At 45.7% G+C, this 13,194-nt stretch overlaps 1 protein-coding gene across 1 annotated transcript; it reads right to left on the bottom strand.

Annotated features, from left to right (window-relative positions):
* Positions 1–7,638: 7,638 nt before the first annotated feature.
* LOC125521933 (uncharacterized) lies at positions 7,639–11,596 on the bottom strand. The gene is made up of 8 exons (XM_048687005.2): positions 11,224–11,596; positions 10,020–10,164; positions 9,797–9,947; positions 9,589–9,714; positions 9,394–9,474; positions 8,883–9,075; positions 8,529–8,799; positions 7,639–8,195 (listed from the first exon to the last, which is right to left on the bottom strand). The coding sequence occupies exons 1-8, from the start codon at positions 11,413–11,415 to the stop codon at positions 7,987–7,989; spliced, it is 1,368 nt and encodes a 455-aa protein (XP_048542962.1). The 5' UTR covers positions 11,416–11,596; the 3' UTR covers positions 7,639–7,986.
* Positions 11,597–13,194: the final 1,598 nt, after the last annotated feature.

The raw sequence follows: 13,194 nt of genomic DNA, 5'->3' as shown, positions 1-13,194 counted from the left end.
AGATGTTGGGTTGGCGTATTTCAAGATTAGGATTTGTCACTCCGATTGTCGGAGAGGTATCTCTGGGCCCTCTCGGTAATGCACATCACATAAGCCTTGCAAGCATTGCAACTAATGAGTTAGTTGCGAGATGATGTATTACGGAACGAGTAAAGAGACTTGCCGGTAACGAGATTGAACTAGGTATTGGATACCGACGATCGAATCTCGGGCAAGTAACATACCGATGACAAAGGGAACAACGTATGTTGTTATGCGGTCTGACCGATAAAGATCTTCGTAGAATATGTAGGAGCCAATATGGGCATCCAGGTCCCGCTATTGGTTATTGACCGGAGACGTGTCTCGGTCATGTCTACATTGTTCTCGAACCATAGGGTCCGCACGCTTAAGGTTTCGATGACAGTTATATTATGAGTTCATGAGTTTTGATGTACCAAAGGAGTTCGGAGTCCCAGATGAGATCGGGGACATGACGAGGAGTCTCGAAATGGTCGAGACGTAAAAGTCGATATATTGGACGACTATATTCGGACATCGGAAAGGTTCCGAGTGATCCGAGTATTTTTCGGAGTACCGGAGAGTTACGGGAATTCGCCGGGGAGTATATGGGCCTTATTGGGCTTTAGGGGAAAGAGATAGGAGAGGTTGGGCGCCCCCCCAAGGCCTAGTCCGAATTGAACTAGGGGGAAGGGCTGCGCCCCCTCCTTCCTTCTCTCCTCTTTTCCCTTGCCTTGACTCCTACTCCTAATACATGGAAGGACTCCTAGTTGGACTAGGAAAGGGGGAATCCTACTCCCGGTGGGAGTAGGACTCCCCTAGGGCGCGCCATAGAGAGGGCCGGCCCTCCCCTCCTCCACTCCTTTATATACGGGGGCAGGGGGCACCCCATAGACACACAAGTTGATCCTCGTGATCGTTCCTTAGCCGTGTGCGGTGCCCCCTTCCACCATATTCCACCTCGGTCATATCATAGCGGTGCTTAGGCGAAGCCCTACGACGGTAGAACATAAAGATCGTCACCACGCCGTCGTGCTGACGGAAATCCTCCCCGAAGCTTTGCTGGATCGGAGCCCGGAGATCGTCATCGAGCTGTACGTGTGCTAAGAACTCGGAGGTGCCGGAGTAACGGTGCTTGGATCGGTCGGATCGGGAAGACGTACGACTACTTCCTCTACGTTGTGTCAACGCTTCCGTTGTTGATCTACAAGGGTACGTAGATCATACTCTCCCCTCTCGTTGTTATGCATCACCATGATCTTGCGTGTGCGTAGGAAATTTTTTGAAATTACTACGTTCCCAAACAGTGGCATCCGAGCCTAGGTTTTTATGGTTTGATGTTATTTGCACGAGTAGAACACAAGTGAGTTGTGGGCGATATAAGTCATACTGCCTACCAGCATGTCATACTTTGGTTCGGCGGTATTGTTGGATGAAGCGGCCCAGACCGACATTACGCGTACGCTTACGCGAGACCGGTTCTCCCGACGTGCTTTGCACAAAGGTGGCTAGCGGGTGACAGTTTCTCCAACTTTAGTTGAACCGAGTGTGGCTACGCCCGGTCCTTGCGAAGGTTAAAACGGAGTCTATTTGACAAACTATCGTTGTGGTTTTGATGCGTAGGTAAGATTGGTTCTTGCTTAAGCCCGTAGCAGCCACGTAAAACTTGCAACAACAAAGTAGAGGACGTCTAACTTGTTTTTGCTGGGCATGTTGTGATGTGATATGGTCAAAACATGATGAGATATAAGTTGTTGTATGAGATGATCATGTTTTGTTGAAGTTATCGGCAACTGGCAAAAGCCTTATGGTTGTCTCTTTATTGCATAAGATGCAAGCGCCAAATAATTGCTTTACTTTATCGCTATGTGCCCTGCAAAAACAAGTTAGACGTCCTCTACTTTGTTGTTGCAAGTTTTACGTGGCTGCTACGGGCTTAAGCAAGAACCAATCTCACCTACGCATCAAAACCACAACGATAGTTTGTCAAATAGACTCCGTTTTTTAACCGTCGCAAGGACCGGGCATAGCCATACTTGGTTCAACTAAAGTTGGAGAGACTGTCGCCCGCAAGCCACCTATGTGCAAAGCACGTCGGGGGAATCGGTCTCGCGTAAGCGTACGCGTAATGTTGGTCCGGGTCATCTCGTCCAACAATGCTGCCGAACCAAAGTATGACATCCTGGTAGGCAGTATGACTTATATCGCCCACAACTCACTTGTGTCCTACTCGTGCATATAACATCAACATAAATAACCTGGCTCTGATACCACTGTTGGGTTTCGTAGTAATTTTAAAAAAATTCCTACGCACACGCAAGATCATGTGATGCATAGCAACGAGAGGGGAGAGTATTGTCTATGTACCCACACAGACCGACTGCGGAAGCGTTGACACAACGTAGAGGAAGTAGTCGTACGTCTTCATGATCCAACCGATCAAGCACCGAAACTACGGCACCTCCGAGTTCGAGCACACGTTCAGCTCGATGACGATCCCCGGACTTCGATCCAGCAAAGTGTCGGGGAAGAGTTCCGTCAGCACGACGGCGTGGTGACGATCTTGATGTACTACAGCAGCAGGGCTTCGCCTAAACTCCGCTACAGTATTATCGAGGACTAAGGTGGCTGGGGGCACCGCACATGGCTAAGGAATAGATCACGTGGATCAACTTGTGTATTTCTGGGGTGCCTCTGCCTCAGTATATAAAGGATTAGAGGGGGGAGGCTGGCCGGCCACAGGAGGCGCGCCACGAGAGTCCTACTCCCTCTGGGAGTAGGATTCCCTCCCCCCCCCAATCCTAGTTGGAATAGGACTCCTTGAGGGGGGAAAGAGAGAGAGGGGGCCGGCCACCTCTCCTAGTCCTAATAGGACTAGGGGAAGGGGGGAGGCGCACAGCCACCTTGGGCTGCCCCTTTCTCCTTTCCACTAAAGCCCACTAAGGCCCATATAGCTCCCGGGGGGTTCCGGTAACCTCCCGGTACTCCGGTAAAATCCCGATTTCACCCGGAACACTTCCGATGTCCAAACATAGGCTTCCAATATATCAATCTTTACGTCTCGACCATTTCGAGACTCCTCGTCATGTCCGTGATCACATCCGGGACTCCGAACAACCTTCGGTACATCAAAATGCATAAACTCATAATATAACTATCATCGTAACCTTAAGCGTGCGGACCCTACGGGTTCGAGAACAATGTAGACATGACCGAGACACGTCTCCGGTCAATAACCAATAGCGGGACCTGGATGCCCATATTGGCTCCTACATATTCTACGAAGATCTTTATCGGTCAGACCGCATAACAACATACGTTGTTCCCTTTGTCATCGGTATGTTACTTGCCCGAGATTCGATCGTCGGTATTCCAATACCTAGTTCAATCTTGTTGCCGGCAAGTCTCTTTACTCGTTCTATAATACATCATCCCGCAACTAACTCATTAGTTGCAATGCTTGCAAGGCTTATGTGATGTGCATTACCGAGAGGGCCCAGAGATACCTCTCCGACAATCAGAGTGAAAAAACCTAATCTCGAAATACGCCAGCCCAACATGTACCTTTGGAGACACCTATAGTACTCCTTTATAATCACCCAGTTACGTTGTGACGTTTGGTAGTACCCAAAGTGTTCCTCCGGTAAACGGGAGTTGTTTAATCTCATAGTTATAGGAACATGTATAAGTCATGAAGAAAGCAATAGCAACATACTAAACGATCGGGTGCTAAGCTAATGGAGTGGGTCATGTCAATCAGATCATTCTCTTAATGATGTGATCCCGTTAATCAAATAACAACTCATTGTTCATGGTTAGGAAACATAACCATCTTTGATTAACGAGCTAGTCAAGTAGAGGCATACTAGTGACACTTTGTTTGTCTATGTATTCACACATGTATTATGTTTCCGGTTAATACAATTCTAGCATGAATAATAAACATTTATCATAATATAAGGAAATAAATAATAACTTTATTATTGCCTCTAGGGCATATTTCCTTCAATGGTATCGGAGCTAAGGTCATGATTTCAAGTCCTGACTTTCACAATTTATTAAAAATTACTGGTAGCCCCCCTTTGTGTCCACGTAGAGGCCTCTTGAGTCATACGTGAGTTTCCCGCGCCGTTGCTCTCTTCCGGTTGCACATGCTGACTTGTCTTTCCTGTCACACGTGAGAGGGGATGTTACAGTATATGTGGATTGTCTAGCCCTTTCCATAAGTTCGGACTTTTGGTTGCGTTGACTAGTGCATGAAGCTTAACAATGCTCATATGCAATTATGTCGTGTATAATCGTATTCATAAAAAATGTAATTTAATCGATACACAACTGTAAGTTGTTCATGACACCTTGTTATTTCTTTTGAAGAGAAACCACTAGTGAATCTATGGATCCCAATCAATTCTTCTTCCATCGCTTTCAACCTCGATCAAACGCTCTTTACAATTCTTTGCTTTTATTTCTTTTCTTGCAACTACATTTTTTCATACACACTTGCTTGAAATCCTTATAACTAGCAAGGCTAGTAAGAATCACAATCTTACTAGTTTTGTTCGGAGCCAAGACAGTTTTGTATTTTTTGTGTGCGGGTACTTATTATTGGTTGCATTGCAAGCTCCTACTGGTTCGATAAAACTTACAGTCTTGCTAAATCTTAGTCGACTGAGACTTGATTATGTCTCAGTCCACACTATATTTGTGGGATCATACATTGTGATCCGTGCAAAACTTTCTTTTCGGATTTTATTTTTCTGTTCTTACATGGTATGTCACTTGACTCAGAATTGGTTAAATATTAGTCGATTGAGACATAGCCACACCCTAAAACTTAAGATCATCCACTTCGAGGGGAAATTGTTCCTTGCTACAAAACCCTTGCACTTGGGGCCCAACACCTTCCTAGTTGAGAGGAAGCAGCAGCGCGAAGAAGAGCGCAGTCAGGATGATCACCACATTGGTTTCGAATGTTGGGGAACGTAGTAATTTCAAAAAAAAATCCTACGCACACGTAAGATCATGGTGATTCATAGCAACGAGAGACGAGAGTATCGTCCACGTACCCTCGTAGCCCGTAAGCAGAAGCGTTATGAGAACGCGGTTGATGTAGTCGTACATCTTCAAGATCCGACCGATCCAAGTACCGAACGTACGGCACCTCCGAGTTCAGCACATGTTCAGCTCGATGACGTCCCATGAACTCTGATCCAGCAGAGCTTCACAGGAGAGTTCCGTCAGCACAACGGCGTGATTACGGTGATGATGTTACTACCGACGCAGGGCTTCGCCTAAGCACCGCTATGATATAATCGAGGTGGATTATGGTGGAGGGGGCACCGCACACGGCTTGGAACAATCAACTTGTGTGTCCTAGGGTGCCCCCATGCCCCTGTATATAAAGGAGCAAGGGGGAGGCCAGCCGGCCCTTGCAGGGTGCGCCAGGAGGAGGAGTCCTCCTCCTAGTACGAGTAGGACTCCCCTTTCCTACTCCTATTAGGAGGGGGAAAGGAAGGAGGAGAGGGAGAAGGAAAGGGGGGCGCCCCCCCCCCTTCCCTAGTCCAATTCGGACCAAAGGGGGAGGGGGCGCGGCATGCCCTGGCCTGCCCTCTCTCTCCACTAAGGCCCATGTGGCCCATTACTTCTCCCGGGGGGGGTCCGATAACCCTCCGACACTTCGGTTTTCTCCGAAATCATCCGGAACACTTCCGGTATCCGAATATAGTCGTCCAATATATTAATCTTTATTTCTCGATCATTTCGAGACTCCTCGTCATGTCCGTGATCACATCCGGGACTCCGAACTACCTTCGGTACATCAAATCACATAAACTCATAATATCGATCGTCACCGACGTTAAGCGTGCAGACCCTACGGGTTCGAGAACTATGTAGACATGACCGAGACACGTCTCCGGTCAATAACCAATAGCGGAATCCGGATGCTCATATTGGCTCCTACATATTCTACGAAGATCTTTATCGGTCAAACCGCATAACAACATACGTTATTCCCTTTGTCATCGGTATGTTACTTGCCCGAGATTCGATCGTCGGTATCTCAATACCTAGCTCAATCTCGTTACCGATAAGTCTCTTTACTCGTTCCGTAATGCATCATCCCGCAACTAACTCATTAGTTGCATTGCTTGCAAGGCTTATAGTGATGTGCATTACCGAGAGGGCCCAGAGATACCTCTCCGACAATCGGAGTGACAAATCCTAATCTCGATCTATGCCAACTCAACAAGTACCATCGGAGACACCTGTAGAGCACCTTTATAATCACCTAGTTACGTTGTGACGTTTGGTAGCACACAAAGTGTTCCTCCGGTAATCGGGAGTTGCATAATCTCATAGTCATAGGAACATGTATAAGTCATGAAGAAAGCAATAACAGTAAATTAAAACGATCAAGTGCTAAGCTAACGGAATGGGTCAAGTCAATCACATCATTCTCCTAATGATGTGATCCCGTTTATCAATGACAACTCATGTCTATGGTTAGGAAACATAACCATCTTTGACCAACGAGCTAGTCAAGTAGAGGCATACTAGTGACACTCTGTTTGTCTATGTATTCACACATGTATTATGTTTCCGGTTAATACAATTCTAGCATGAATAATAAATATTTATCATGAAATAAGGAAATAAATAATAACTTTATTATTGCCTCTAGGGCATATTTCCTTCATCGAAAGCACCATTGTGTAGATTAAAAAGGAACTAGGTGAAGGAGATTAAGGAATGTGAGTAAAACAAACCATTTGCAAAGCTAGGTAACAATTGTATAGTCCAACAGCGACATGTAAGTCTACTCGACTACGATCGTCGAAACTGAAAACGTGCAACACGAAAGTCGTGTGAAACAACAAGCTGAATCTAGTGGGCAAAGAAAATTTCAGATGGGCGATCGTGTCTGACGAATTTGCCAAAATTTGTCTAAAAAAGCTTCAAACATGAACATGAAATTGTATGTTTACGATGAATGAAACTACAAAGCGATCGCCTGAATGGAATCACAACGTTGATGTGCATCTTTCACATATAACTTATTTCAAATTGAAGCACAGTTGTGTAGATTAGAAGGGGTTAAGTGAACGAGACCGTTGTGCAGATTAGAAGGGGTAAGTGAACCAGATAGTTGTGTAGATTAGAAGGGGTTAAGTAAACCAGATTAAGGGAGGGCACCCAGCTTTTATCGCCAGACCCACATAGCTCGGGCCTGCCTCGCTCAAAAGGTGCTTCAAGGTTCGTGCAGGGTGGTTGGGCTTGCTGCAGGTTAACACCTCCGAAGTGATTTTTTGCCGTCAACTATCAACGAAGGAAGCATGTGTGCATACAGCTCAGTTTTGCTGGAGATCAAACAGCATGCACAAGCTTTTGCTTCAGTTCGTTTCATACATGTGGGAAGAACATCCAATCATGAGGCGCATAATTTTGTAAAGAGTGTGTTATCTCTAGATCATGGTCGCTACAACCGTCAGATGCTACAATTGTACCCCTTATTATTGAGCAATAAAGTGACCAACTGTTCCTCAAAAAACTGATTTTTGCCGTCAACCATCTCTGGTCAGAGTGGAAGGCGTTTCTATGCCACATATTCCAATTGTTTATGTCTACAAGATGCCAAACTCAACAACAACCAGACACATTGACAGACAGAATGAGGTATAACTATTTCAGGTAGCAGAGTTAACTACCAGGAAGGCACATTACATGAGGTACAGTTTGAGAGCTCGCCTCGAGACATCTCCAAGGCTACTACAGGCTATGGTAAAGCACATGATAAGCACTAACTCTACAACAAATCTTCTGTCGGTAAAGAGCAGCTCGACACCACAATACTCCACATCAACAAATTGCTAACGGCTGGAGACCCAAGACCTCTTCGCGGCCAGCACCACCTGAGGCTTGGTTGTTAAATTGATCCGCCTGCAAACGAACAACATCTTGTTTGTTCCTGAAATTTGCTTTCTCAGCTCAGTTCGCCCACACATGAACAAGGCCATGGCGGTTGCCGGTGTAGATCTCATCACGCTCTTCGTCATAGTACAGAGCTGTGATGTCCTCAAGAGCCTCGGTGATTGTATTCTGGAACTTCCATGTCTTCTTTTGCTCGTTGAAATTGCCAGCCTTTATTTTAGCCAAGCATTTCCCTGTCAGTATGTTGCTGATGTTTATAGAGCCAGCTGCACATGAGCAAACATAAGATGAGTCATGTTATCCACAACCATAAGGTAAGTCCCGTTATCTGCTGACTGGTGGAAAGATGTCACTATGAAAACGTAACTGGCCAAGGGTACCATTCATTAAAATGGAGGGCCAGGTATGATATGATGCAACAGCATGTTTAATTAAATTTGCTCAATGCCAGAAGTGCATGGAGCATGAATGCAGAACCAAAGAATGTCAAAGGAAACCAAAACAATGATAACTAGCAAGACGCAACACACAGTGATCCAAATGTATAACAAATTACACAATTTAGCCTACAACAAACGGCAAAGGGAACCAAATCTTACCATTTTCTTCTGAAGATGAATCAGTGGAATCAGCCTTGCAGTAAGAAATAATAAGATCTTGATCACTGGTTATGTATATGTTATTGGTATTGCAGTCAGGGTGCCACAGCAGGTGATCCTCAAATGATGTTACTAGTTCACCTCGGAAATTCCAAACTGCTACAGATCGATTCCGGAATGTCAAAAACAACTGGAGTTCATACAGAAAGATAAAGGCAGATGGAGTCATGAACTCAGTACTGCTCACTTCAGTCAACTGGAAGTTCCGTACCTGCAACAAAATGAGATAAAGAATAAGCAAGAAACAACAGTCATTTTTATTGATTTCCCTAAGCACTTCAGGAAAATACTTACATCAAGTATTTGAAGATTCTCTCCATCCTGCTTGACCAACAGCTTTTCATTAAACTGTTCAATGAAATCCACCTTCTTATTACGATGGAGGAGGTGGTTGAAGAATTTCAAAACTGTGCCATCCTCAATATTAAGAATCTTCAGAGGAATGGAGCTGCTTGTTCTTGTATAAATCAAAAGCATTATACCAGGACTGTCACAAGTTAAACAAGTATTAGACAAATATATAAAGATGCATTCCTACTGAAACGAATCAATTATTTTAAGCTTGAAGTACATAAATCAGGTTTAACTAGGATGCACAACAAATTGACAACACCAGCGATATAAGATTACTGCTGCCCTTTGTATGTGCATTGGATGAATAATTTCTAGCTTTAGTCAGTTTTGCCTACTGAAACCAACATTTTTCTCAGTTTTGTTGCAAGTAATAGAAGAGGCATTCCAATGATAACAGAAGAATTTGTTGAACAGCAAAGTGACAAGGAGAAGTAAGTGGGAATACAGTTACCTGATCTTTATTTCTTGAACATTCTTGTCAGATATGGAATACAGTAGGGTGTAGTTTTTCAAGTCAAAAACCTTGTAAGTGCTGTTTGCAGAATGAGATACAATCAGCACAGTTCCAGAAAGTGCATACAGCCATTGCAGAAGTTAAAATTCATCCATTTTCCACACACAAAAATCGTTACATAAGTTAAAGTACCTGTCTTGAGCGGAATAAGTTAAAACCTTTCCATTGACATCATCAAACTCAACGAAGCCAGGCCATTTCAAGGACTCTGTCTCAAAAAGAGGGAAACCAGCATCTGGCGTTCCGCGGCGTATATACCTTGAAATAGTTAAAAGGGGTCTTAATCAGGATGAAAGAAATAGGTATTCACTTGTGAAAGACATATGGACTGAAAGCTTACTCAATTCGAGTTGTCTTGCATCGCAAGGCACTAAAATTTTCAGAACCATATACTGACACAGTAATGAGTGAATCATTGTTCTTGTTGTAGAATAAACTACGAACAACTTCATCTGGACTCCCATTTAGAAAGCATATTCTCTTATTCGTCACTGGAAATATAAGAAGAGCATCTCAGTATGAAAATATGAAGCATGGGCACACCTGCAAGAAAACAAGCATACCTCTACTAAAAGCAGCACATACTCCAGATTGTGATAAAGCAAAAACTATATCACGTGCTGCAACTATCTCAATAATTTTTGACCTCTTCCTAATGTAAGGTAGTAGCGCGTTGTTCTCCTTAGGATCATGAGTGTCAAACTCCTCCTAAAATGATAGCAAATGTACACTGTTAGAAGCAAGAAAAAAAAAGAATGATACTACAAAAATAGGAGGGTAAAATCAATTATTTCAGCAGAGAGAAAGCAATATGAGAAAAGGCCCAAGGTTGACAGTTCTAATAGGTGAGACTTCTGGGCACAAAGTAGCTTGTGGAGCAGCCAAGTGCTGATGATCAACAGTATTGTTGAAAACAAGGTGTCCCCGTGCTCTTTGTTCAGTGCAGGAAAAACACCAATAAATCGGTTATCTGAGCAGTGTAATGTGACCAAAGCAGTGAATAACCAGGAATCCAGGACAAATACACCCATCGGCAACACTCGTGTAATAGACAGGCAACTGATTCCCAGCATTCATAGACCCAACTTGCAATCAAACAGTGGTTAAATAAAATGAACAAACAGCTTAACTCAAAGGCCATATGCGACAGATAAGTAACAACTGTCATCTTCTTTGCTGATTGCAGCAATTCACAAATTGACAGGAATACAAACATCATGGGTCTTGCACATTCATAAGAAAGGAAGTAAATACTAGTATGATTTCCCTAAAAATTCGTCAGAAGTTTCAGGACAGGCCAGAAGAATGGTGCAAGATGCACAGGACAGCCCATCCGGCACACATCTGCTCAACTGGACTACAGACCGGATCCTCATCATCAAAAAGAAAAAGAAAACTGGACTACAGACCGGCGACTACCACAAATCCTCATTACTGTTTAAGCGCCTGCGCTAAATGCACAAACTTTCCATTACATCAAGCAAATGAAGCGTGGCGAAGCCTTCCCCAGCACACTAAGATCCCAAATACCACCGACAGTTCACCGAAACCTAACAAGATCTCACTTTTCCCAGCCTACCAAACCCTAACCCCCACACCCCGTCCACGAGTCGGCTACTCTAATCCAGGCTATAATCGCGATGCCCAGAACATCCGAGGGCCGCGATTCCCCCACACGAAGCAAACAGAACCTCTCCGCAGATGCATGCGAACGAAAGGTTAAAGAAAGTTGGACACGGGACCGGGGGGCGGGCAGGGAAAGCGTACCTGCAGCTGTATGTTGCGGAAGCGCTCCTGCGCGGAGTTCATGGCGAAGGAGCGCTCCCGGCGGGAGCTGATCTCCCGGCGCTGCAGCTTCCTGACGCTGCTGATGACCGCCTCCTGCCTCGGCCTCTTCCTCGCCACCACGCGCCGGCCGTTGCACGGCCGGGGGGTCGCCGAGATCCGCCTCGCCTCCATCCCCGCCAGCCCGACTGCCTCCCGCCCGCCCGCAACTCCCCGCCGACGCCGCGCGCGACAGATCCCTTCTCACGCCGACGCGACGAGGGCCATCGCCGGCGCCGGAGGCTAGGGTTTGGGAGCTCGGCTCGGAGATTTGGGGTGGCACACGAGGGAGGGGAGGGAGGGGGGGAGAGAGAATGAGACGGTCGGAGAGAATTAGACGGGCGTTAAAAGATGAGGCTGCCCGGGGTGAAGGCCTGACGCGCGGGCCCCGCGCGCCAGGGAGAGCGGGGCGGTGCGCGGGCGGGATCGAAACGGTGCGTTACCGCTGGTTTGAAATTTTTCGGGGTCGTGTCCGAACGCACAGGACCCCGCCCTGCGCCCCTGGAGTCCCACCGACGGGCGGGCCAGGGGACTGCTTTCGCCCACCTGTCAGTGAGAGACGCACCAGATCTAGGACGGGGGGGTCCTAGAAGGAAGTTGTTTATGTCACGTGGTGAGCTGGTAGATTTCGAAATGGAAAGTAGTAGAGCGGCCGGTGTGGACTGTGTGGGGTCTGCCCCTTTTTGGAATGGTTTGGTTTGGTTGGCTTCCGAGTTTGAAATTTGAAATGGAGCGTCCAGTCTTGAAATTTGGTTTTCTGCCACCCGCGAAGGCGTACACGCGTGCTTGGTTTCCCGTTTGCGACTTGTGGTCCTTGTGCCCAGATTTTTAAATCTCATAGGATTTCGCTTCACGGCGCGCGCGCGGTTTGAATTCTTGCAGGTGTTTTTTCCAGTTTTGGCGGCTTGTTTTTGTTTCCCGCGCACCCTGTTGCCCGCACGCGTTGCGCATCCCCCCCCCCCCATCCTCCCCCCTTGCCGCGTCAAGGCGTCGATTCCCTTTTTCGCGCGCTCCTCTTGTGGGCCAATTGGGCTTCCACTAAGATTGAAATTTGAATTGCACATTCTTTATATTAAATGTTGTATTAAGGATGGTAAGGAGTAAGACAAATCACTTTTGACTGAAAAAAGCGAGCTAGCAAATACATCTGAGGTGAATTGACCATTTCAATGGATTCTTCTATTCCCATTGAACCCATATATTGTAGGTGCTTATTGCGTTCAAGCTACTCAAAAAGCTTAGATTAACTTTGTTGTTGTGGAAATAATACAATAAGCCAATAAGGGGTATTGGGTCGTTAGCAAACAAACCAAATTTAGCATGGGTGTGTATAGGGGGGCTAGGGGTGTGTGGGGGGGCCTGTAGCGAAACTTGGTGTACACCGACAAAGTGGACACATGAACGTTTGGTAGATCACACACAACCCTTGTGTTAGGAGAGGTGAGAGAAGTAATTGGCTCGTGAGGCGTCAAGGACACATCTACTTTCGAAACTCTCCTCCTAATGATATAACCAGCCACAAACCTTACTAGGTCACAACCCTTGAGTTTGTTCATGTGAGAGAGAGTATGGGAGTGCATGCCCATATTGCTTATTTGTAACGAGAGAATGAGAACGGGAGTCCAAACAACAAGGGTTTGTAATGGCTTTACCTATGAAGTACCCGGCGGTTCCATCTGGAAAAGCTCTACAACTCTGAAGTATGGAACTAAGGTAGATATATATAGTGGAAGAATTGTGGAGGCTCTTGAGAGCACTGGAGTTTGATCCTTAAGCACATGGAGAAAGAAACTCATCACAACAACCTCGTACCCTTTTGATAGTATTAGCAATGCTTATGGACTCAATGTGATATTGGGTCACTAAAATGAAAAAGAGAATCCTTGGGCTTGGCCAACACTTGTCCACATGTAA

Source organism: Triticum urartu, chromosome 1A (genome assembly GCF_056163025.1).
Source record: "Triticum urartu cultivar PI428250 chromosome 1A, HENAU_Tu73, whole genome shotgun sequence".
Taxonomy (NCBI): Eukaryota; Viridiplantae; Streptophyta; class Magnoliopsida; order Poales; family Poaceae; genus Triticum; species Triticum urartu.
This window is presented reverse-complemented; position numbering and strand designations above follow the sequence as displayed.